This window comes from Notothenia rossii (assembly GCF_949606895.1).
Source record: "Notothenia rossii genome assembly, chromosome: 5".
Lineage (NCBI taxonomy): Eukaryota > Metazoa > Chordata > Actinopteri > Perciformes > Nototheniidae > Notothenia > Notothenia rossii.
Window position 1 is genome coordinate 27,501,667 of NC_136903.1, and position 27,717 is coordinate 27,529,383.

Consider the following 27,717-nt stretch of genomic DNA (forward strand, 5'->3'; position numbering starts at 1 on the left):
TTAGTATATAAGTGCTTTGTTAATAGTTCTATCGCTCGAAGTGGAGTCGAAAGAGATGAGTTTTCAGTCTGCGCCGGAAGATGTGTAAGCTTTCTCAAATTCAGCATAGGTTTTACAAGTACACACATTTTTTTTACAACTACAACACTTTTTTTTACAAGTACAAAACTTGTTTTTACAACTACAAAACTTTTTCTTCTCACGCCGAATATTACTGCCGAAAGTCACGTGACTTTTGGCAGTATTATTCCGCCGCGGCTGGCACATGCTCCACGGCAGCAGGGGGCGCTACTGAGTCCATTGGGGAAGGCGGGAGCCTCCCGCCGGGAGGTTGAGCAGAGCATGGAACAGCCCTTGCCAACCTGATGAAAGCGGTGTTTCTAGCGATCCAGCGATCTGGGTCAGTGTTATAGTGATAATATTATAAACAAGGTGAATTTAGCGATCACAACGAAAACAGCCAAGACACATATTGAGCCCAGAAAATGAATGTTATTAGCGCTGTAAATATAATAAGCCTTTGTCTAAAATGGACAACATTGTAACTAAGGAGATTTAAACCATACAGCGATTCTGCACACTTCATTTTCTTTCCTGCTATATTCAATGAGTGATACAAATATTTTTTACCATAAGTTCTGAATAAAACTGACACTGTTGGACTCGGTACTAGTTGACTGCTACCAGAAATAAAAGGAAGTACTTTACTGTGTACTTTGTGAGTAATCCTCTGTCAGAGTCCCCTCCATAGTACATAATGCATGTTTTCTGCTATCTTTGATGAGTGATAAAAAGACAATTTTACCATAAGTTCTTAATGATATTGAGACTGCTGGACTCAGTATTCTTACACCTACTGTGTTGGGTGTAACGCGTTACAAAAGTAACGGAGTCACAGTAATATATTACTTTTTGCTGTAACGAAGTAATGTAACGCATTACTAATGAAATGTGGGTAATATATTACCCGTTACAATGCTCAGTAACGCAGTTACAACACATTTTAACCCGAAATTAAATGGTGTTTTGTTTTTTAAGAAATGTATTAACATAGCGAGACATTCCGACACCGGACAAATTGTGCGGGTCGATTAGTAAACCTGGTGTTTACCCTTCAGGCTTCGCGTCGAGATCTTCGGGGAAGTTGAACGTTATGCAACCATTCAAAAAAGAGAACGTAGCGAAAAATACAAACAACAAATTGTGTCAGGTGCGCGTGACCTGCTCCGCTGCGCATGCATCATTTCCAAAGTGCTTCCACAGCAGTGACACACATCTGATCTGTGGATAATCATTTATACGAAAATGGTTAAAGCAACCATCACTAAACGCCAGCAACACTGCATCTACTGCAGACAGTAGCAACAGGTCAGATGCGGACATCACGTTACCCTCCGTTGTGGACACTAGCTTACTCCCGCCTGACTCACCAGCCCCGGAGCAGCAGTCTTCGTCGCCCGAAACTACGCCGCCCCTCTGCGGCCCGCAGGTGCCAGGTATATCTAAACAACTACCCGTCTGTACAGTGGGGTAAGGCGGTCATTTTGCAGCTTGTGGTATAAAAATAGACAATGGCTAGAATATTCATGTGAAAATAATACCATATTCTGACATGCCTGTAGAAATGTTGGGTCCAAAATAATGCATACAATAGCCATACTTGTCAACCCTCCCGATTTTCGCGGGAGACTCCCGATTTCATTGCCCTCTCCCGGTTTCCTCCCGGGGTCATATTTCTCCCGCATTTCTCCCGATTTCTGACAAAATCTGATTTAAACACGACTGTTTCCACTCCGACTTTAATACAGCTACACCATTGTTTGGTTTCCATGGTAACACGTCTCTTTAGTAGCGCGCGCAACTCAAAGTCTGAGAGGGTGAGGCAGATATTCACAGAAAACAGAACAAGAATCAACAACTACTCTACTCTCTGCTCACTCCTTTCCTGTAAAATACAGGTCCAACCCACACATATGCTCCATCAAGGATGGTGCTACAGGCCGCAAGGCAGTGCACTTACAACTACAATAAGCATGTTAATGTTAATCTAACAGCTCCGGCGATCCACTAGCACCGCCACCCCCCCCCCCCCCCCCCTCCAATTTTGCATTTTGAAATGCTCCCGATTTCTGAGGTCTAAAGGTTGGCAAGTATGACAATAGCACAGATGCCTTCACCACGAATGGCTACAAAAATATCTCATATCCCAAGCTTATTATCAACGAGCTGATGTTGCAGCTGAAATTTTCTCCAGGTCACAAAGTCAACCTCACATAATGATGTGATACCAGTTTTCAAGCACAGTAAATATTCTCTTCCCATCGTATATGATGGGACCAAGGTGATGATGTAGTAGGCTACATGGTTTTAATAATACTTTTGCCTTTCAATGTTTGCCATTTCAAACCATGAGCATGGTTTAAATAATATTTGCCTTGATTTACAATATGTTAACCTTCATTATAGTCCTTGACAGCGGTCTGTACTGCTGTATTAACAACATGTCACATGTTAAGAATTTACAATCAGAATCGAGTATTCAACGAAGCCCTGTAATACAATTTGTTAGTAGCCTTAAGGGCCTACACAGTTGTTATGCTACCACATCGCCCTTCACTGGATGCATAATGAGCTGCACTAAACTACATTTTAGCATTTAAAATACCTAGCTATTCTTTTGCGGTTATTTTGGTGAAAGTAACTAAAAAGTAACTAAAGTAGTGTAACTCATTACATTTCAGAGACAGTAATATTGTAATGTAACTTATTACTTTCAAAAGAGAGTAATGAGTAATATGTAATATATTACATTTTGGAAGTAACTTGCCCAACACTGACTGTCACAATACATTGAAGTACTTCTAGTGTGTGTTTTTTTTTGTAATCCTCCGTCAAAGTCCCCCTCCTGAGAACCTAATCAAGCCACAAATATTTCTTGCCATTAGTTCTTCGTGAGATTGACACTGTTGGACTCAGTACTAGTCCCACAAGTACTATGAAATACTTTTACTGTGTACTTTTTGAGTAATCCTCTGTCAATTTCCCCTCCTGAGTACAATAATGTATGTTTCTCTGCTATTTTGAAGCGTTAAAACTAAGGATGCACAATATTGTTTTTTTGAAACCGATACCGATAACTTCCTGCTTCTCAAGACCGATACCGATAACCGATAATAATATAATATATATATATATATATATTAAATGTACCTGTAGTTTTTTTCTCGTTTTAGCCCTGGGGTCGTCTCTGGCAAACTTCTTGCCTTTTTCAAAAGCCTCGTCGATAGGTAAAAGCCCCGGTGCATTTGCAGCTGGCTTTGGATTCGCCGCTAGTTTAGCAGCGCAGGAATCTTCGTACACTTTTACCACACCATCGTAGCGATGGCGATGTTTCAGGTGACTAATCAGGTTGGAAGTATTATAGCTCATTGCCTTTTTCCCTCCTTGTGGAACTTCTGCATTGCATTTCTTAATACAAATAGCAAGCAAACTATCTAACTCTGAAACTTTGAAATAGTCCCATACTACCGACGACATGTTTGTATACTGTCCTGGCTTCACGGCCACACACAATTTACGTCACAGCCAGGCATGAGTTAGGGAGCGCTGGATTTGTGAAAAACTCCCCTCTTCCTAAACCACTAATACCACAGTACTGGCAAAACGGGAGGAGCCGAGTGAAAAACAAGCACCCCTCATCCCAATCCACCCACACCGCAGTATTTTTTTTCTTTTTTTTACCCCAAAAATATATTGTATATTATCGGGGCTATTAATACTTTTATCGGGTTTATCGGGATGACGTCATAATTCCTAATATCGGACCGATAATTATCGGGCCGATAATTATCTTGTATCACTATTTGAAACACCTTTCTTATGAGACTGATATTGTTGGACAGAGTATTTTAAGAGGATGGTAGACATGATATCAGCAATACTTCCAGTCAGTCTTCCAGCAGCAGCATTTTTACCCCTTGGAAAGTCTTTAGAGTCTGGCCTGGATAGCTGGTCACAAATATCCTTCAGCAAAGTGACAAATAGTAAGGCCCCCCCGGAGGTCGAAGTTAACCTTAAATGTTTCCATCTTAAGCTTTGTTAGTTAGTTAGTTTCGTAACAGACGTAATGTAACGGTTGTAGCTTTTCTCAGATGCGGAGGGATACTGACTTGTGAAAAGTAACTACAATTATACTATACCCGTGTTTCAGTTCAGCACATCATTTATTTTGTGATGATTTAAAAATACAATCCAGAATAATATACGTACTCGCCTTTATCTTTTTGCCATCTTAGCCTTTTTACCAATTTCTTCATAGCCTATCACAATTTTGCATGATGTCACTGTAGGACAATGTTTTAAGGATCTCTTGTCGAGCTAGGTTGTCAGTTTGAAATGTCTGGATGAAGATGTAACTGATTTACAAATGTTAAAAAATGTTTTAAAAAATGCCTCTTTTCATCCTCTGTCTGAGGGCAAACCCCAAAAAGCATGATAGGGCGAGCCAGGCCCTTTTAAGTTATTTTATTTATTTTTGTCTGCATCTGAGAAGCTAATGTATAAGTTATACATTTATTTCTGCAAGAAAATTACAATAAAATGACTGTTTAATCTTCACATCTTTTATTCATGTCTATAATTTTGAGCACCAAATTATTGAAAAGTTTCGATAAGAGTATCGAAAAATACTGATACCGATAAGCAGTACCGGTATCGGTATCGATAAAATCCTAACGATACCCATCCCTACTTATTATTGTTACTTTATAGACAGTAGCCAAATAAGATGTGATTTTGTTTAGAATAAGAACCGATTCTTAATTGTATAAGAACCAGGGACTTGTCTAGAAACACTAAATTGTTGTTTGTACATTAGCTCAGCAATGATGTCTATTGGACAACTCGGGACTCAATGTTCGATGGTTACAATTTAGTTTTTCCTTCATTTATTGAGCAAAAAAGTTAAAAGTGGGATGTTGAAATTATGAATGTAAATGTTATGTCTAGAACCTTTCCACCAAAATTGGAGTGAAATATTCATATACCCTCAACAATTGTATCTGAAGTTATCCGAAAAACAGGCAGAGCATTTGTAAGCATTTGTAGCTCATACAGTAGCTGCTTTTCCATGTGCCCATCAGGGGAAAAAGACAAATTGATTTATTCAGTGTTTTAACACCTTTATCCAACAGCTAATTTTATTTAAAAAGAGAAGACACAGATAATTTGGCTCCTCAATAAATAATGAATTAATAATAATCACAAAATGCTGTCTGCAATACAGAGTCCCATGAGTAATAGTTTTTATTGAGACACCAACAAACTACAGAAATAACATGTTGTACATTTCCCCTTTGGCCTTTTTGTTTGGGCACATCCTAAGCCCCAGGCTCTGTCACTTCCACACCAAAAGGTCTGCCTCTGTGTGAAGGTCAGGTCAACTGACAGTCTCTAGACTGATACAACAAGAGGCTACAATTTGGCCCGGTGTCATTTCAAATCTGCCCTGTCACTTTCACACTGTCACACCAGCTGTGTCAGCGTGTCAGCGTGTATGTGTGCGTTCGTCACGTGTCACCCGGTCCCACACGGAGCGCTCCGTTCCCACACGGTTAAAAAAACGCTGCCCAGAGGTCGGTTGCCCATTCCCAACCGGCTCACCGTTTCAGCGGCTGGAATTCCCCCTGCGCACAAAGAGGCCAGATATGATACCACAGCACTGCAGGCGAGGGAGGGAGCTAGGGACAGTATTGATACGGCAAGCACTTTTGTGTGGGAAAATCCTTAAGGGAATGCAACCAATTGTTGTTAATTGTATGGGGCATGCATTTTATCCCAAGTACTGCTGGTATGTGTTACTTGTTTTGAATTGGAGAGACAAGTCTACTTACTGATGCTTGACCTTTGTTCTTGTGACTCATTTCGGTTTTGTGGATTTCGTTTTTTAAAGTGTTTTCTTTTAGAATGGGCTGTATTAATCTTTTGAAGCTCACATGGAACAACATCACATGTTCCATGGCTTGTTCTATTGTGCACATTCACACACATCTCATTTTAATTTTGACCTGCAGGCTTTTGTGCATTAACACCATCGACCATATATAATTCACACACTTTAGATGTTCTTCATAAAGCAATATATTAATATCATAGAAAATCCCCCTTGGGATTGTCCCTTAGTTGTCCCAAAAGTATTCAGTGTCCTTTTTGTTTTATGACTATTTCATTGGCTTTTGCACACAGTGATGATAAAGGAGCATTGTGTTGGTAGTTACTCAAAAAAAGTAAAGCATGACACATTACTAATTCATTTAAAAATATGAAATGCCTTACTTTATTACTCACTGCTGAAATTATCAGTCAACTTCTATGTAACATCACCTGAGATGCACCATAAATCAAATGACGAATAACAATGCAAAATTAAACCTCATATATGAACAGATCAGCACAAAGCTTTAATCTAATAGGACAACACTGTTCACAAGACATCTGTTTTCTGCTCTCTGTTTGAGATCAGACGTGTATTCATTTGCTCAGTTTCCATCACTGTATAACACTGGTCCGGTTAGCTTGCGAAAGTGTTCCTTTCTGATGGCGGCCGCCCGCCGGCTACCTGTATCTTGCTCAATATGTTTCAGAAAGATGGCAATTTTACAGTCGAAAAGGGCATCATATTTGACGATGTATGCTGCGATAAGCCTGTTTATCTCTGCACACACTGCCATTTCTGCTCTGTCTCCTCATCCATAAACTAGCGAGTGTAGCACAAGCGAAAAGGGATGTTTGATTTATTTTTCTGTCCTCTTATTATGCAGATAATTCAAGACCTTAAAGTAACACAAGTAACAAGATAATTGTGTAAGTAGTGACTGCAATGTCATTACTGCTGTTATCAACAGTAAGTAACGCCTTACAAATACAATCTGATTACAGTAACTCTGTAGTACGTTACCCCCAACACTGTATACAGTAGGAGACATCCTTTTATTGACAGTTATGTGGTATGAAGACAGTCCTTTTTAAAGTAATTGTTGCCTGAGCTAACTATATTCTCCAGAGAGTTCCCACAGTCAACTAAAGGGCTGGCGGCAGGATGAGTTGGGAATATTTGCCGATGATAGGACACGTGCTGTTCGGTCCTGGTGGTCCTCTAGGGATGGACAAGGTGCATTCTCAGTTAGCCACTTCTCTGTGTAAGAGAAAGACAGAAAGAAACCAGAGAGAGGCAGAGTCCGCGGAGAGATCCACGATACAGCCACAGAGACGATGTGTTCCCCTGGGCAGCATAATAAAGCTCTCAGTAGGACGACGTGGTTTGAATGCACTTCAGACAGAAAGGGGGAGAGATGTACAGCCCCATATGCATCTACTCACCACATCATATTTCCACAGCCATGAATGAGGCCCTCACACAGTCAGCCCCCACTGCTGTCAGAGGGTCCGAGCCAAAACCTTTCACAACATGTCTTCTACACAATGCAGAGAAAAACTCTTTCTTGGGTTTGCACTGAGCAGAACCCGTAGGGAGGACAGAGTCTGTCTTCAGGCTGCGAGAGCATAGAGAGCTTCAGAGAGAGCTTTGGAGAAAGAAAGATGGGTTGCTTTTTCTCAGAAATCTGGAGAGCAGTGTCATATTACCCTCAGTCCTTCATGTGGTCTCATGCTCTTTTTATACCATGTTTGCAAAATCGTTCACTGCAACACTGGTTTTACTTTTGTTATTTCTCACTGCTGCTGCTGCTTTTGTTTTGATGAACATTTGAAAAAACTGTTGAAGGTCTGAAGGTGATGGAGGTCGGAGCCCTCATTAGCTTGGTCGTGTTTAACTTGAAATGATTTTGGGCAGTGTTATGAAAGAATGACAGCTATCATACAGGCTTAACAAAATAAAGCTGTAATAGAATGCAACGCTGTGGACAGGAGGCCAAATAGGCCAGTCACCAGATGAAATGTTCGCCGTTTTTTTTATTGCAATTAAGTTCTTGGCCCTAAGCCAAATAACTCAAACGTGAATGAGCACAAAACACTGCTTCTTCAGACAATAACATGCCCAGACTGTGTAATTGTAGCAGTCCTGACCTCCTGGTATGTTTACTTTCTGTTATTTGTTTTTTTTCAGTTACAAATGAGAAGAATGTGAACGATTTTGAAACCTGATAAGATGCTCTAATCAAGTTCTCCCATACTAATGATCGTATTTTCTTCCTATGCTTTCAAATAATGCTTTTTACGTATGTGTCTTTTTCTGAACGGGCATTTGGTTATATTAGATTTTTGAGTATACAATGAACACAAAAGTGTTTAAATGAGTGCTTGTCACTGTCTGTAAACATTGTAAATAAACCACTAATAGAATATGTTGAAATGTTTTTTCTTTATTTCCTCATATTGCCGAGTTGTAGGACAACATATCATTATTTTTTTGTTTCACTCGGCACGAGAATAATGCAAATATTTTCTCATGTTGTGTATGTTGATGACTCTTACGGTACTTCCTTTTACTTTGTATACCCTCCCCAGGCCAAGATTTGAGGGGAATTTTCAGTCTCTAAGCCTATTTAAAGCTCTCATCTGTGTTTTCTGTGGGTGAGCTCAGTCTGTTTTTGACAGCATGTTTGTCCATTGTTGTTCCTTCAACGTGAAGCACTGTTGTTTGTGGTCTAATTTGGTCAGAGTCGACTAATCTCAAAAAAAGGGTTACATGCCAGCTGTGAGAGTTAGTCCATTGATGTGAAGTGCTGCATGAGCATCTTAACCGACCATGAGCTAAAGAGGAAGCTACTGTAGTGTCGGTAGCTTCTATACTATGTCCGTTAGTCTTTAATCTTCCTCTTGCATTGTGTCCATCGGTCCTGAGCCCCCCATCAGAATCAGAATTCCTCTATTTATCCCGCAACGGGGAAATTAAGGGTATTACAATAGCAAGAGTATAGTGCAGATTATGTAAAAAGAGTAGACTTACATATTATATAAACCATTTTGCTCATGTTACTATTAATAAAAAAAGTGAAATCAAACACCATGGTAAAAAAAACAACAACGTATTAGCAGTATATTTAAACAAATATATATAACTCTATCTTGTTATAACATACAAATATTGAAGTAGCTGGTAATGTTTACAGATTTTAAATAAATTGAAAGAGTATAAAGTTTAAATTGCATGAGGGTATATTGCGCATGTATATTGCACAACGTTTTATATTCACTGGCAGTGATATTGCACATCAGGGATATTACATTAGCATCTGCACAGCTCCCCCATCTGCCATTGATAACTCAACTGAGGGGACCACGTCCAAAAAAAAAATATCCACTGAAATCCCCTTTTGATAAGGGGCAAGAAATATTGCAAGGCCAGGACACAGGCAGGAAGCCCGGCTAAAGCAAGGTACTATTTTGGTTGAACAGTCCCATTGTCCGTGGACTGGGGACGGCTGACTGCCTGGGGAGAGGGTGGAGGGTGACAGAGAGAGGAGGAATCATGTACTGTGAGGACATTGCACGCTCCCACTCTCTATCCTTCCTCCACCAGGCTCTGATCATTCAGAGGGTCTTCTGTCCCCTTTTTTAGTGTTCAACTCATGGCAGTCACACTCTGAAACATGTGCAAAGGAAGGGACAGGGTGGAGGGGGGGCTCTGTTATGTAACACTGCCTTCCCTAACAGAAGATCCACTCTCTTAAAGATTTAGTAAGACGGAGGTGCAACTGAATTTGGACATCAAGAAGCTATTAAAAAACATTTTAGCCCTCCCTTTTCTGTGTTGGACAATCCCTGTTGTTGTTAGGCTGTGATGATGCTACGTGCTAACAATAACTGCTTTTAGGAAAGGGTGGGATGACACGATGGGAGAAAGGGAATGTCGGCCTTGGACTTTTTATAAATCGAGATGTAAATATGGAAAGATTTATGTGGAAACAGAAGAGTCGGCTTGGAAAGAGAGCGCTCGGAAAATGGTGTTATCATATCTTTACAGAGTCCCAACTATAAACAGACTTTTAAATATTTGATCAGTTTTAAAGTAGCTTTCTGTTTCATCTTTTAAAGTTTATACTGAGTATTCTACAGAAATCTCCACAGCAGACTTGTGAGTGTGTGAACTCAGTAACACCACAAGGCCACACAAAGACGCTCACCGCACACAAACAGTAAAAATGGGAGGGGAATCAATGTATGTTAGGGGAAATGTTTTCTTGTTATAGTTTTACTGGTACGCAAGGTCTCATGGCTGCATCCTCCCAACTGTCAGAGGCCCTTTGCTCCTTTACGGTATGAATCCCTCAGAGACCCCGAGATGCAACAGCTCAGACAGGCGAAAATGTAAAGCATCCAAATACCCAAACTACAGGGGTTCAAGTGATGTTCCCTGCAGACTGAATGCTGTCTGCTCCTCATATCCTCAGTCTGGAACCAGAAAAGCTATCCTGAATCATAACCAATTGCCCAACAAGGGGAAAGTACACTTTTTTTTAAGCAATAGTTTCTAGTGGTATTGATTTATCTCAGATGTTTGCAAATTGCTGTAACATTTAGACATTAAACGCTGGGTAATCAGGACTAAAACAACACAGCAACAAGTATATGCTTCTCAGCGTCCGCTCAGAAGGCTGCACAAACAAACATAATGAAGGTCATAGTAAATGCTCTGGGCTACAAGTACGTCATGTGTGGCCCACCGCGTTGAGGAGCATTAAAGGCCACACACACACGCGCTCATATGCATGCAGATGTGGATACACGCACTTTACCTAGAAGCATAATATGTGAACACTCGTGCACACAATCCTAACACTTGCCCTCTCAGACTTCAGGGGCCTCCTTACAGCCTTCATGCACACCCACGCGTTCCTGTTGCTCGCTCGTCTTACTGACTGCTCTGGCTGAGCCACTGAGCCAGCTGGTGATAACAACACTTCCTCCTCAGCTCCCCTCTTGCTGTTGTGTTCATAATCATCTGCGGCAACTGGCTGGGGCCGAAGCGTCATGTTACCCACACAACTGGAGACCTGTGGACACATCAGCACAACCAAGATGCTGAGGACACACACACACATATTTTATATCAGTTAGAGTTTTGAAGGCCGCGGGATGTTGCGGTAAAGAGAGTAGGAAGAGGTCCAGTCTATTTGTTGTGCAAAGACATAAAGTGGGACTGGAGGGATATAGAAATACAAATATGTAAAATTAGGCAGATAGAGAATATACGCTTTCATAATGCAATATATTCAAAGGTAGGGAAGTCAAGCAGTATCTTGAGCAGATTTGTTTTATTATCAAAATCAGTTATTTTCCATGAATTAACATTTTGCAGATGAAGGTGAAGAATATATGTATTGCTTTCACATAGAGTTCCACCTTGGTCAACGTTGACATACAATTTGAAATGGTTGACCAATTGCAAATCACTTTGACATTGATTGCTTTTAAGGCTGCAGAGACCAAAATGGAGGAAGTAAGCATACGAGCTGTCACAACAACCAGCTTTATTCAACCGCACTCTGCCATACATTTCCTCTTTGCGTCCATTTTTTTCTCTACAAACAAAGCCATAACCAACAGTAACCATTGAACAACTCACAATTAATGATCGGAAATCGTTTTCTTGCACCACCAATGTTACAAGAGTGTGTGAGAGCAGCTCTATGAGAATACTGGTGCTTTCTGTACTAATGCACCAATCCAACTTGTTTCATCCCAAAACACTACAATGGCTTTGGGTACCACTCTTCATGACAATGTTTAATGAGTAAACTGTATGCCTTTCTGTTTTGAAGGGACTGGGATTATTAACAACATTTAACAAGCAACATTACGACTGCTTTCCTAACTTTCTAACAAAATGTAACAAAAAAAGTATATATATATATATATATATATATATATATATATATATATATATATATATATATATATATATACAGGCATATAAGCAATTGTCCAATGATGGTATTGGTGGAATTCTAACGTTTTTTATTATTTAATCGTTTATCTGGCAAGGACAATGTACAGTAATGAACACTTAAAACATTCAAATGTGTCGAACCTAACAGTGCCAGATTTAGCTGGCACTGTTACACGTCGGGCTAAATGCAAATGTAGGTATGCTTAAAATAACAATGCTAACATGCTAATGTTTACAGATATGATGTTCAAGATCTGATTTGGTGTGCTAACATTGTCGTGCGAGGAACGTTATTGTTTAGATCATAAAGCAAAGTAAAGAAAATCAGCGGCTGATCGATCGGAGCATCCCTAATTGTGACCTTATCAAATGTTGGCAATTTGACCTGTTTGGGAGTGGTTATGAACAAAATGTTATGGTAATCCCCTGAAGCACAGTAAATGTCGACCTCATGTTGACGAAAGGTCAAGGAATGACCAAATAATTTGTATATTAAGATATATTATCTCTTCGATTTACACACGGCATCTATTGCACGTCTGTCCGTCCTGGGAGAGGGATCCCTCCTCTGTTGCTCTCCCTGAGGTTTCTCCCATGTTCCCCTTTAAACTGTGGGTTTTCTCTGGAAGGTTTTCCTTGTATGATGTGAGTGTCTAAGGACAGAGGGTGTCATATTTTCATACTGATATTCTGTACAAACTGTGAAGTCCACTGAGACAAATGTAACATTTGTGATATTGGGCTATATAAATAAACATTGATTGATTGATTGGTATATTGTACATCCTCTGAGAATCATGGATGTCTGTTCAAAAATGTTGTTCCAACCCTATGTGTGGATGTTGACATTTCACTGAATCTGTGAATGGAGACCATTTTCGTCGGTAAACGTGATACCAATCCATTTAATTGTTGTTGACATATTTTCTTTCTAGACCACAGTTGTGGTCAGATGGACCAGACATTTCTGCTAGCATGGCTCAATATTTTCACTATTTCTTATGACATGGAAGTGCTTATTTGGAGGCTGTATATGTGACGATGGGTGGCCTTGACCAGAATAGAATGATTCCCCAATCACGGCAATTTGTTAATGAAAATGATGTTAGCCACAAGTGGTAGTGAGGAGGCAGTGGAGAAGAGAGGGAGCGTAGGAGGAAAGGGGGAAGAGAGGAAAGTGGTGCCGTTGTGCTGAAAGGGAGGGCGAGAGTGGCATGTGGCTGGATGGTATCCTTGGGAAAGTTTGCAGCTAACTCTCCCACTCTCTGGATCTTAGCTGGGGACAAATACCACATGGAGCTGAGAGGAAGCCCGCTGGAGTGTGCAGGGCCACGAGCACACAGGAATGTTTCACTTCAAATGGAAAATGTTCACAGCTGTTAGTTAGGCTATCTCTCTCACTCTATTTCTCCATCTCTATCTATCCATCTCTCTTTCTCTCTCGATGTGTCAGATGTTTGCAGCTATGTTTAGATCCACTCTTCGTGTGCTTGTGATAACCAGTATTTTTAGTTCTGCTGTAGGTTCCTTTTTTCCACCCTGAATTTGACTTTAATGTCATAAGTATGATAAACGTTTACCAACATGTAAAGTGACTTTTATTGTCTTATCCTGGGCCTCAAGCTCCTTAGAACATATTAGTTATCTTGTCATGTGGTTACCCAGCAGCAAAAAGCCTGCAGCCCATTTTGTATCCAAACACATAGTTTGAAAGAACCACCGACTTGATAATGTGTGGCATCAGAATACCGGAAGCCCTTGCCTGACCCACAAACAAAAACGACAACAACAACAACACAGGGTTGCCATCCCCACATCAAGCAGTCTGGAGTCTGATGAATCTGGTATGGCTGCATATGAGTTGGATCTCCACAGTTTTGGGGCTGTGCTGGCTGCAAATGAGCCCAGACTCAACAATTATGTTTGTTGGGGGCTCTGCCTGCCTGCCACATGCAAACTGCCATGTAAACTGTTTGTGCGCATGCATATATGTTCATTACACCAACAAAAACCTACATGCATCGTTACACCACTGATCAGCTTCTGTATAGATGCATTTTGACTAAATAGAGTGGTGCAGTGATGACATATTTTCCTCGAAGAAAAAGGTAATGGTATTCCCCCATTACGTTTGTATTAATTGTAGAAAATAAGCTCTGTTGCAAACACACATTTATGATACTTAAGACAGTTTGTTCAGCAGCATTTCCACATATTTGAAGCCTAAATGCAATCGTCAGAAGTAAAAGGCTAGCGTTACGTTATGAACGAACTAAATCACGGTCACATGGCTGACTTGTGTCAACGTGATGATGTTTAGTAGTTTATTTTTTCACTAGTTAGCAACTGCTCTGTCGGACCTGTTTGACATTCACGAGCGGGGAGTTAATTGACGTATTTGATGGCGTAGGACAAACTGTGAAAATCTTTAGCCTATGTTAACCACAGAACCTTCAGGTGTGTACTGATAAACATCTCAAAAAAATGCTGACTTCTAGGTAAGGGAACTGGAAGTTGAAAATTAACAAACTAATTTTTGGGTTTTTGGGACGTGTTCCACTCTACATCAAATATAATTATTGTTGACTATGTTTCTTCATAAAAATTAGCCATCGGACCAATTTAATGAACATGGTTGTGTGTTTGTGGGGAAACTGCCATTGTGAGCTATAGCTCCGACCCAAACTGATTTCTAAATGTACCTGATTTCTCCCGTCTCAGTCACCTTGTCTCCTTCTGTCCATAAACTGGAATCATACAGCTCACATTATTCACTCGAGTTGAGTCAAATTTTCTTTAACAAACGTGTCTGTTAAACTGTAGTGCGACCTCTGACTAATATACAGTCCAAACTAAAACTATGTGAGTTTTTGTAAAGGTATTACACAGAGAAAGAAGTTTAGGGCTCAGTTCTTGGTTGTGATTGTTGTGGGTGTCGTCAAAAAAGCTTTAGCAGTACAGAGGAAGATGACTGTAGAAAAAGAAAGCAGGCAAAGCAGTATGTGTGTTAAACTTTTTACAGGAACTTAATGCCGCAAATGCACATCACATTTTGTTTTCTACTTGCCCCCTTGTTCTTTTTGTTTTTGTGAATGTTGTTTATTATTTTATTTTTATGTTTTAGAATTAGACAGGAGTAGAAGTAGTTGGTTGGGGGTCTGGCCGACCAATGAGCACAGTTGGCGGTTTGAAAAGGTTTTGCCGATCCATGCACTTATGTTTTCATTTGGCCGTCGCAAGAATCATTCAACAGTCTTAATATTGAGGATTGAGAATTTAAAGTGGTGCTTAAACCTTTGTGGGAAAATTAGGTTTGGGGTGTGGTGATATTCAAATCCAAACTAGGACCTCAAGAATGGCCGTAGAGTTGAATAGAATTCACAAAGTAAGGCTGGATTTGTTTACATCTTACAGGTGAACCTCATAAGCTGCTCCCTCAGGGTATGGCATGGCGATGCTCTCATGGTGGGGGTCGATCCATCAGGTTGTCATCACCTCATTATTTTAGTTTATGTGGGGTGAACATATGCAGTTTATAATGCATGTGTTTGGTTTCTGTATATCTTGTACCTTTGTAAGAGAAGGAAACCCGCCCATGCAGACCACCCCCAATGCCTACCTACTCAACCACTGTGTGTATGAACACACATTTGCGCACACACACATACAGCATATATATATACATATATATATATATATATATATTGTGTATATATATATATATATATATATATATATATATATATATATATATAGTGTATATATACAACGCCACCCACCAAACCACCCACAAACTTACCCAGAGGGTTAAACCAGGGTTTTCCTTTTTCTTTTAAAACCACTTCCCTGCCTTTCGCTTGCTCCTGGTGACGACACTCTCTTGGAATTCACTCCTTGTGCTGGTGGTGCACTAAAAGAGAGAAAGAGAGGGAGACTGTTGTTCAGATCTCTGTGTGCTCTGCAGCCACTAACCAGGACCATTTGGTGTCTCCTTTCTCCAAACTCTTGTCTTTACCCCTCCTGTTCTCTCCTTTGCATTTATTATTGCCCTTTTTTCCCCGTGTGTGTGTGTGTGTGTGTGTGTGTGTGTGTGTGTGTGTGTGTGTGTGTGTGTGTGTGTGTGTGTGTGTGTGTGTGTGTGTGTGTGTGTGTGTGTGTGTGTGTGTGTGTGTGTGTGTGTGTGTGTGTGTGTGTGTGTGTGTGTGTGTGTGTGTGTGTGTGTGTGTGTGTGTGTGTGTGTGTGGGTGGGGGGGTGTGTGTGTAAAGTCAAACAGAGCCTAAGGCTTTAATAAATATTAATATATACTGCATAAATTGACTGCATAAAGTGAACTTGCCAATCAAAATAAAAAGTATTGAAAAGAAGCTGTGTCACTGGAGTGAAATCCTGTTCCCAAAGTCCGGTAGACGCCTCATCCCTTTCAAGTGGGGAATACACACAAAAAGCTCAGGAAACTTGACTGTGTGTGTGTGTGTGTGTGTGTGTGTGTGTGTGTGTGTGTGTGTGTGTGTGTGTGTGTGTGTGTGTGTGTGTGTGTGTGTGTGTGTGTGTGTGTGTGTGTGTGTGTGTGTGTGTGTGTGTGTGTGTGTGTGTGTGTGTGTGTGTGTGTGTGTGTGTGTGTGTGTGTGTGTGTGTGTAGGTGTGTGTGTGTGTGTGTGTGTGTGTGTAGGTGTGTGTGTGTAGGTGTGTGTGTGTGTGTGTGTGTGTGTGTGTGTGTGTAGGTGTGTGTGTGTGTGTAGGTGTGTGTGTTAAATTATCTTATTAAGTTTTCACAATGCAGAACCAAGTTTTTTTCTCAACTTAAGGAAGTGGGTTTGATGGAAAGCTAAGTATAACCATTATTCAAATAAGACAATAATTTCCACTGATTATAAGAGAAAAGAGAAAAGAATAAAAACAACAAAAAAAGAAAGAAAAGAAAGCACAAATATTCACCAGAAATCTGAATAAATTCATATATATTTATGTAATATATATGAATGTATCTGGTGCAGGTTTAAGTTTTGAGATTATTGCTTATCTGTCATTTAATGCCTACACTGTGTGCCATGCATGTGCTTTGAACATGTACTGGTGGATGATGTGTGTGACATCTTTGTGATATGTGCATGTGTGTGTCAAGTGGATGTGTGTAAGCAAGACATGGGGGGCCATGCTGCTGGGTCCTCTTGAGGCCTGTGCAGGGACGACTCCCCCCTCCTCCCTAAACCTCGGTTAGCTCTAGATTGATGGGGGAGGTGTTGCCTCTGCTCACTCATCCATCACATACTTTATTTGGGTTTGAGAGGAAAGGAAAAAGGAAAAAAGACAGAATAAAGGAAAAAAGACAGAATAAAGGAAAAAAGACTTCCAAAAATATCAGAGTTGGGCACTGGGGGGGTGGAGGGTTGAGGAGTTGAGTAAGGGGAGGCCCCCTTGTCCTGCGTAGCTCTGCTCTCCAGCCTCCCTTCTATTTAAGCAGATGCTGGAAAAGAAGTCTTACCCTTGTGACCCCCTGCCATTCTCCAGTCCCAGCACTGATAACAAAAGACAGATAAAGCCAAATCGGGGGGGGGGAGATTTAGTGAAGATTAGAGAGCAGGTTTGTGATTTCCACTGAGGTTTTTTGTTATGTGTGTGTGCATGCTCCTGGTAAATGTGCGCTGCCAATAGCAGATTGTGGGATAGGATGGTCTGAAAGTTGCTGGTGGTCTTTGTCTACCATCCGGGCTGGGCAGGGTTTTACTGTGTGACAGGGCAGATGAGTTTGTGAGGCTAACGGAGGAAACAAAGCCTGCTGTGCCAGCCTTCCACTCCTCCCACGGGATGATTTATGTAGCAACTGGTATAAACTCAGATCAGAGGCCTTCACCTACCACTAAAGTTAAAGGGTAACTTTGGTATTTTTAAACAAGGTCCCAATTTCCTCATGTTTTAGTGTCTTACTGTTTGATGTTGTCCGTGCACCACCAAACTAAATGTTTAAAATCAACAGGTTATTTGTGATTTATTAAAGGGGCTGGCAATGATAGTGTAGCGGTGGCAAACTCAATTTACATTTTTGTGAGCTTTGTTGTTGTAGTCATGTATATAATATTATTATTATTTGTATTTTTGTGCCTGACTCTGTTTTACTTAGCTAAAAGACACATTTCCCCTTGTGGACCATAGGTTAACTTTAAAGTGTAGAATTACATGTGCTTCTTTATGATGGATAAAAAAATACCCTTATGAAAACTTTAATTTAAAAAAATCCTATTGTCACTAGTTTTCTATGTATTTTAAAACTATAATGCCCCAATTTGATCAAAGGTTCAACAACTATCTGTGTACAACAGATGCTAAAAGCCTGCTTTCATGAATAGTCTAGTTGAAATCTTGCCTATGGGGAGCGATGAATGCTAAATCATAAACACATTATCGAGAGGGAGAAATGGTTTCCATTTAGACCTGGACATCTGTAGCCGCACAGAGTACAGTGTGAACATATACAAGCAAACAGTCAGCTCAGCTCAGCACCCTGGCCTTTGTCTAAAGTGCCTGTAGGAAAGTTGGACTACTCCAAAGGAACTATCAAATAAAGAAATCACTGTTTCCTATTATTGCTGCTATAAGCTCGGAGGTGGCTTGTGTAGCTTATGCCAAACTAATACGAGCGGAAAAATAAATAAACAAAGAAAGGGAAATTATTACCTTCTGAAATTACACATTGGCCGTCTCTTTGTAGTCGTAGGGAAGCTAACGCAGTCCCCTAACAAACAAACAAAGGCTTTTACTTTTTTACTATGTTAAAGATGTAATTGCTTTGCAGTAAAGAGACTAAATCATGCTACTGTGCTTTCTTTTCCGACCATGATTATTCACTTCCACATATGGCTTAATGAATCAAATAATTTATTTTCCAAATAAAGCTTTGTGCTGAAGTCGAAGTAAATCAAGCTAAATCCCACAGTTTTGTGATGTAGAAACATGAAAATGTAGCAAAAAAAAGGGGGCGGGGGGCAGGTTGGCTTATCCTGCTGGGTTTGTTTCCTCTGAGAAGCTTTTCCAACTGCAGACCTCATGGTGGAGCCCCCAGAGGCCCTATTTGAATCACAAATGTCTTTCGTTTCCCAATCGTTCACAGGTTTCGGTCAGTTCAGGAATTTTGGTACCCATTACAGCCTGCTGACAATGACTTTCACCCCCGGGGCCACCACAGGGGTCCAACCCCCTACTGACCTCTCCATTACTGCCCAGTCATGGCTCCGACAACCCTGCTCCCCGGGATCTGATTGGTTCAGCAACGCACCCAAAAAACGCTCTGGGGTCAATATCTCTTTTCTCCCTGTCGCTCTCTTCCTCCTTGCTGCCTTGTTATGGTTCAAGTCGGGGCTTATCAAAGACAATCCAGTTTTGTCATGTGGCCAAATCATCTTGACACCCATTTAGCATGCTCATCAGAGGACAGTTATGAATATTCAAGACGGTGTCAGGGGCCAGTGAGAGGCAGAAAGAGATGAGAGTGACAGATAGTGTGTATCCAAGATAGGACAGAAAGAGAGACAAAGAGCAGGAGGAAGTAGAAAACAACATAATGACCAATTAATCATGATGATTAAACACAATCATTAGAAGACCAGAAAATTCAAGTTAATGATAATCAATGATAAACTAAATGGCACTTGAGAAGCACATCCTCCAATAAGGTAATACATGTGATATGTACGGTGGCCCTGAAGCAGAGTCCTGCACGGGTCTGATTTTCAAGACCCGCCCCGCACCCGCGACATGCAATACCGAACCCGCCCCGCTACCCGCACATATTGCCTATTAGTTCCGCAACCCGACCCGACCCGCCGGCACAAGATCCGCAACCCGACCCGAACCCGCATATATATAAGCAGTGAAAACGTGCAATTATTAACACACGCAGTTGCATATTTGGCTCAAAAAGCCTGGGATGTTGGTTATTTTCTGCATCTAGGATGACACCAAAAGCCTCCCAAACGTTGGATTTCGCTCTTGAGGAAGAGTTATTGAAAATGCTGTATTCTCCGCTAGAGAGCTTCACCTCAGCCATTCAGAATGTGGCACGCTCAGCAGCAGATAGATGCGCTGCAGACGTTATGATTATGCTCGGTCCCGCGGGGGAGAGGTCTGAGGATTTAAACATTAAACTAAATTATTATTATTGAAATATATTTATTATGCAACACCCGCAACCCGACCCGCATCATCTTTGTTTTACCCAGAACCGAACCCGGAAAAAAGCGTTTCAAAAAATGCCACCTGCAAATCACCTTTTTTGCGGGTCACCCGTCGGGTACCCGCGGATACCCGACCCGATGCAGGACTCTGCCCTGAAGTGCAAGACACCACATCATTTCAGAAAACACAACAGCATTTCAGAAAACACAACAGCATTTCAGAAAACGCCACAGCATTTCACTAAACGCTACAGCATTTCAGAAAACGCCGCAGCATTTCAGAGAACACAACAGCATTTCAGAAAACACAACAGCATTTCAGAAAACGCCACAGCATTTCACTAAACGCTACAGCATTTCAGAAAACGCCGCAGCATTTCAGAGAACACCACAGCATTTCAGAAAACACCACAGCATTTCAGAAAACACCACGTTGTGAATGCAAATTGGGCCATTAGCTTTAAGTTCATCCTGCCTACAAAAAAACAGTACAAACCAACCAAGACAAAAATACAAAATATTTGATGACACATACGCTTAGATGTGTTGATGGCTGCATCGTTACCAAACCTGTGAAGGTTTGGGCCGTTTGGAGCATTTTCACTGAAGTTATGAGAAAAACGTGTTTCATGGCGAGCCTTGTGTTACAATGGCAACGGCATTTGAAGAAATCTCAAAACTGTCACGTAGATGTTGTCACGGTTGGACTGTTAGCACACGTGAAGTTTCAGCACTTTTTGACGATTTTCATAGGAGTTATAGCAATATCGTCTTTTACGGCAAGGGATGTGTTGCCATGGCAACAGCTTTGGAGGAAAACTCACTAATGGCACATAGACATGTTGAGGGCTGAACCATTAACCATTATCTGCAGTCTGGTGCTATTTTGACAATTTGCATAGGTATCACGACAACATCGTGTTTTATGGCGAGGGATGCGTTTCCATGGAAACGGCATATGGTGAGATCTCAGATTTGTCGTAGAGCTGTTGAGGCATGGACCGGTGATATACAAATGAAGATTGGGGGACGATTGGACCGTATCCATTGGAGTTATAGCGACATTGTGTTTTATGGCGAGGGATGCATTGCCATAGTAACACCACATTACGTAACATCAGATTTGATGTAGAGCTGTTCAGGGCCACAGTGTTAACCATCATGTTATGTTTGGTGGCGTTCTGAGCATGTCAGTTGGAGTTATGTCATCATCATGTCATATCTCCAACACGCAGGTGTTTATGTTTGAGCTAACGACGTTATGAAACACCTGTGATTGAGCCCAGAGATCAAAGGTTTCCATGGTGATGCGCAGTAATCAGTGAGAGGAGAGCCTTTCCATTGTTCCGAATGAGAGATAAACCTCTTACATGTGAACGTTTTGTTGTAGAACCGTAACAGATATCGGTTAAATTTTAACGTGTGAAGCGCAATGCTAACGGGCTAACGCAACGCTGCTAGCTGTTAGCCCGTTAGCGCAATGCTAACGGGGTAAGACTGGATACGCTGCTAAGAAGCTGTTTCCTTTAATGTGTAAATTAATATCAGTTGTCACGCCAGTAAACAGTCTATGAACAAACTCAAACGGTGGGTTATACTTTGAAAAATAGTTAATTTGACACTTTAAAGTTCAACTGTTTAGGGAGAGATTAACTTAGCTAGCAGCCTAGCAGCGTTAGCGCAATGCTAACGGGCTAACGCAACGCTGCTAGCTGTTAGCCCGTTAGCGCAATGCTAATGGGCTAAGACTGGATACGCTGCTAAGAAGCTGTTTCCTTTAATGTGTAAATTAATATCAGTTCTCACGCCAATAAACAGTCTATGAACAAACTCAAACGGTGTGTTATACTTTTAAAAATAGTTAATTTGACACTTAAAACTTCAGGTGTTTATGGATACATGAACTTACCTAGCAGTAGTCAGAGCAGAATATTAGCATCTGCTAATATTGATGCGTTCAAGGACAGTCAGAAATGCTAAAGTTGCCGATGAAGAGCGCTGGAAAAGAGACTAAATTAGAGTATTTTTTGTATTTATGTTATATATTTGTTTAATAATATAATTTGTTCAGAGTGTACAAATGTGAGTGGTCAGGATCCATTATCAAAAACACCGTCATGCATAAAGACTGACATGCAGAAAGAGCCTTGAACCATGTCAGTTGGAGTGATGACATCATCGTGTTCCATTACACAGGTGTTTGTATTTGAGCTAATGAGGCGTCCAGAGATCAAAGGTTTCCATTGTTCTGGATGAGAGATAAACCTCTTACATGTGAACGTTTTGTGGAAGAACCGTAACGGATATCAGTGAAATTTCAAAACGTGAAGCATGTCAAGGAAGTTGAGTATCTGAAGTGTAATTTTTGTGTACTTTCGGGTTAATAATGTGGCCTTTTTGGCAGTTTAACTAAAGGTGTGCGGCTGCTGCTGTGAGGAAATATCTGCCTGAAATTACAATGGGCTTTAATGGAGACATGTTGAACGTTTTTGTCACTTCATGCCCTCAAGAGGCACTTTGTTTAATTATTTTTTGCTTAATTATTTGTCATTTTTCAAGCTACGGGATGTTTTCCTACGTTTGTCATGAAAAATTATGTCTCAGGAATGTAGGGTTTGGGAATTATGGCAGTTTAAAAAATATATATGAAGACAAATGTCCAACTGTCCTCCACTCTAACTCTGACATCACGCACTCTGCCTTAACGACCTGCGCAATGTTAAAGTTCAAATGTTAAAAATGTGATGAATTATGGGATGTATCTCTGGAATTATGAAAGTTATAAATAAGAAAAGTAATAGCCATCGATTCCCGACCGAGCTGAACGTTTTGATGTTTGAACGGAGTTTCTGCGATGTTCAATGCGGGAGAAGAAGCGTGGCAAAATAAGTCGGCGGAATAATAAACTTTTCGTGCGTGGAAGAACAGTTAGTTGGAATGCTGTTAACAGCATTCCCACTAAATAATTTTGTGCATAGAAGAACAAGTACCGTAATTTTCGGACTATAAGGCGCACCTGAATATAAGCCGCAGCAGCGGCATACCACTCTCGGTTCCACTTTTACTTTCGCGCGCTACCTGTCTCACTCTTTTCCGGCCTCCAGCTTTTCCTGCTGGAACCCGCCGCTTAAAGGTGGGGGTCCGCGGACCGGCCATAGAGCCCATAGAGTTAAAGGTGTTGGCCGTTAGCTGTAAAAATCCACAGATTAGCCGCACCGTTATATAAGCCGCACCGTCGAAAAATAGGGAAAAAGGCGCGGCTTATAGTCCGAAAATTACGGTAGTTGGAATGTTGTATCAGCATTCCCACTAAATTACTGAATGTGTCTGTATTTGTGTTTGTATTCAGAGAAAGAGAAGGACTAACACATTTTGAAATGTAAACTGAGTGATCACAGAGAACGTTAGAGCATGAGGGAAAACCCTTTGGCACTGCTTATGAATCACAAGCTTTTTATGTCGTTGCTGTTGACCACTGTTTAGTTATGAGTATATCTGATCTTGTGAGAACAAGAAAGCTGAGCCAGGAAGGAGCGAGTTTGTGTGAATGAGTCTGCCTGTCTCATTGACATGGATGTCAAAAACTTCTAGGATCCCGTCCAATCTGAGACAAGTGATCATTTGGACTTTGAGAATGCAGCAATGTTCCAAGCTTTGATGTTTTCAGCTATTTAAGATCGTAGAAGGAGGCAGGAAGGGTTATCAAGGGTGCTTCATCTGTGAGAATTGTTGCTTGCAGATTATGTTTGTGTTGTCGTATTTTCAGCATATTTTCTGGTTGACATAGTGTGCTTGGAGTAGAATGAATTTGTCTCTTGTCTCATTCGTTATTTGTCCTGAAGTTGAACTACTGAACAGACAGAAGCAATTTCAGAGTGAATCGGAAGTGTGATTTTGTGTGTCAAGTTGTTGCGATGGTCAGAAAAAGCAGGTACACATAGGGGAGTCTTTATTTCCTTGAGTCTAATAAACCAAAACAACTATTGGGTTGAAGCTATAGAAAAAAAGTGGAACAAGTTGAGGGTCCTTTACAATTCATCTGTATGTTGCTTTCTCTCTGTTTCCATAGCCAGAATTCACTGTGAAGGTGGATGTATCCACAGATGAAGGAGTCTAAGTGGTCAACTAATCAGTCCTGCTACTGTGGTTGGGCTGTTTGTTGACCTCTGCAGTGTGTGTGCTGTGTGTTTCATGTTTGTGGGATGCGGCGCATTTAAACGTCCCTCCACAACTCAGCCTACTGTATCTCACCGAGATGAATGGGGGTCAGGGCTGGGCCACCCACTCGTCACCACAGTCCCAAACCACTAAAAAGACTAATTGTAACACGCCTAGAAAAAACACTTGGATTCATTCAGATGTTTATGTGCAGCTAATGTGTTTATTTGTTACTTATTCCCACTTCAGGAGTCAAAAGTTATTCATGATTTGGGCCAAACTGTCAAGTACCAGAACTCGCTATACGTGTTACATGACAAACAGCAGTTCCTTCATAAATAGCTTTTAAAAATAATTCCCACTTTTGACTGAGGGGATGAATTATTGTACACAGTCGTATGCATCACCACACCAAAACACCAATTTGCACCATCTGCAGTCTATAATGCAAGTCCATAAGTCTTCTCTCTTTGATGCGTCAGTTCAGTTCATGTTTCCTTCTAAAGAGCACTACTCTGCAATTTCAGACTGGTGAGGGGGTTGTCTATCTAAAACAGTCCTGGCCCATCTGTGTCACAGGCCATATCTGTCATTATCGGCATTTAATTGTTCTCTCTATTGCCTACCGCCTGCTCCTGACCTATCTTCAGCACTGCGCTCTCCCCAATGAGTCACAAAGGTCTTCAAAAAAGCTACAGGCTAGTCTTAGCTGACAGGGGTGGAGAGGAAGGCTCTTTAAAGTCATGAGTTGAGTCATTTTATAGGAAGAAGTTCCGGCCCAACCAGACCCAGATTAGTTTGTCACTTGCGGTTGAGTCATAAAGGTACATGAGTATGTTGCCAGAGCTTGTGGAAATAAAGGCGGCTGTTGTTAATTTCAGAAAAGTAGCAACTTATCCCCTGCAGGTCCATCCTCAGTAACTGGTGAGTCCATGATGCTTTTTGCTTGCTCCCCAGGACAATGGAAATGATGGTGGGGACACCAGTCAGTAATAAGAGGAGAGGTGGATGTTTTGGAGGAGACCGCATTATCAAAAAATCCCAGGATGACTCACACCACAGCCCTTGTCGGTTTCCAGCGAACGTCTGCCACATCGTCTCCGTTTCTTTCTCATGAAACGAATGCTGCTTTTTGACAGTTCCTTTTCTGATTTCCTCAAAAAAAGTTATCATAGTTAGTACTTTCTTAGACAAAATGTAACCAGACTTGGGTCCCCAGTGTTACTTATGAATTTGATTTATTGTAGATGCGTCTTATTGTGTCTATTAACATTGGGTAGTGGGGATCAGGATGCACTCATTGACCCTAGGCAGGCAGACAGATACTGTACTCTCGAGCCAAACAAATGCTGCCCATCCCGTCAGCTTGCTAGCAAGAGCAGTGAGGTAGATAATAATTGTCAGCTTGTCTGTGCCGGTGCCAATGCCAGGGTGGGCTAGGCCTGGTGGGGTCTGGCTCAAAGGGCCTAGATCACTGTGTGCATCGGGAGTCCGCTGAGAGAAACAGGAGGATGAACACTCACAGTACTGCAAGCATGTCCAAAAGAAGCATTACAAAGAAAAAGCAATGTCTGTGTGGATACAATCGTCTGCAATAATTCTGTCTTGAATTTCCCAAGCAATATATCTAATCTAAATGTGCTCTCTGTTTTCTTCTTATCACAGACCTCCATCCAGATGTGGAAATCTAACTGCACTCAGAAATGTGTTTTTGAAGACAAGATTAATGATGCCGAAAGAAGCAGCACCAGAGAGCCTGTTGTGGCCCTACATGGGACCTCATGTTTGGGGTAAACCCTTTCTTGGCACACCTGGGTGACATCATAAACAGGGCATAAATGACCAGCGAAACTCTAAGCCCACCTGTTACCAGCCCAAGCTTTTAATGTAAGTTTTATGGCTTTATGGCTTAACCAATTAAGTGATCTTTTTGTAATGGTTGAATGTTGAGTCCCCTGTCAGTTAAAATAAATGCTGTGTGTGCTTCAACCAGATCATCTGCATTTATGTAATTGTTTGTACATGATATACAAAATAATCTGCATACAGACGCCACCTGAGCTCCATACCTGCTCTGTGTTTGTCTCTGGGCTCCAGCTTGGGAGGAAATTAGATATTTCCGTCAGTCTGTGCTTAAGTACATGTATCACTCAGATCACTCAAGACTTGTGGAAAAGAGGAAAAGTGGTTTGGCATGAGATCTGTCACTAAGTCCTCCACATGTATGTCCCCAAACTATTTAGTGGCCACTGGAATTGGGACCTCCTGTTTTTACTGTGGGAACTGTTGGCAGTTGCTTTAAAATCCAATGTTTTGCAAACATCTTTACCTATAGCCAGGGGTGCACATAACTGGTACGCAGGTACGCATGCGCGGCAACAATCCGAAATGCGTACCGTCTCTTGTGTCACAAAGTGCATTTGCGTACCGATGTACTTGTGAAGCTTTTCCAGAAGGCGGTTAGATCACCGGACGACAGAGTCGGTCTCCGTGTGCACAGACAGGGCTGCTGTTAACGTCGGTCTGTACAACGGAATTGTGCCAAAACTACGCCAACCGGCTGCGGAGGGAGACTCCCCCCCTTCACTGGAGAACTGCGCTAAAATAGCTGATCACAACGGTCACGTTGACGTTCGCGATACAGAGGGCTTCATCAAATAACTTTGAGTGGAGCCAGAAGTTGGAGTACCAAACACCGACTCCAGGTACTCATCTGAGTACCTCAATGAGAAAGTTATGTGCACCCCTGCCTATAGCGTCCACGTGGAATGGCTTTTAACGCAATTCATGTAAAAGTCAAGTTTTAGTGTTGATTTACCTCTATTTATTTTTTGATATCTAAACCAAAAATATCAACGACCAACATGTCAGTTCTCAGAACATAACATATGACTACTGGAGAGGAACAAACATTTTTCCAACCTCTATCTCCTCATGGTAATGGAACAATATGTCCAACGATAGCATACATGACATCCTCATCAATCCATTCCCAGTGCAGATGTGCAACAAAGTGTCCACTGTGGTAATAAAATGCACTCAAATGGCCCCCACTGGTCATGACAAAGTCCAGTTGTCCAAAGGAAAGTTAGATTGGTTTCCGGAAAACGCATTACGATACGTCATGACTTTGACCTAGGAAGCAAACCTGGAGACCCTGGTGGTTGAAGGTAATGCTACAGATGTGTGTGGCAGGAAACCGGAGGTATCAAGAGTATTCCAGAAGCCTGAAAATGTCACTATTTCCACATGACGAACACATTTTGTCCTGATCTCCAAAACCAAAGATGCTACACCCATTCCCATTTCTGACCTTTTAAGACCTCATATTTGGGTATCCTTTCACCCTTGTATAATGTTGAGTCAACAGCCTAAACGGGTTTCTCCCTTGTCATAGTAGAACTCACTTCCAGTCACTGGCCCCAGGGTGCAACGCACAATGACTAGCAACACCCATTGGCTCCCTAGCAGGCGGAGAGTCT

At 41.3% G+C, this 27,717-nt stretch overlaps 1 protein-coding gene across 1 annotated transcript in view; it reads left to right on the plus strand.

Annotated features, from left to right (window-relative positions):
* Positions 1 to 27,717, plus strand: part of ccnd2a (cyclin D2, a) — a 163,425-nt gene that overhangs the window by 46,608 nt on the left and 89,100 nt on the right. The window contains exon 2 of the mRNA XM_079683275.1: positions 25,901 to 26,122. Within this exon, the coding sequence (XP_079539401.1) occupies positions 26,121 to 26,122 (2 nt within the window). The 5' untranslated portion in view covers positions 25,901 to 26,120. The remainder of the gene's footprint in view (positions 1 to 25,900; positions 26,123 to 27,717) is intronic.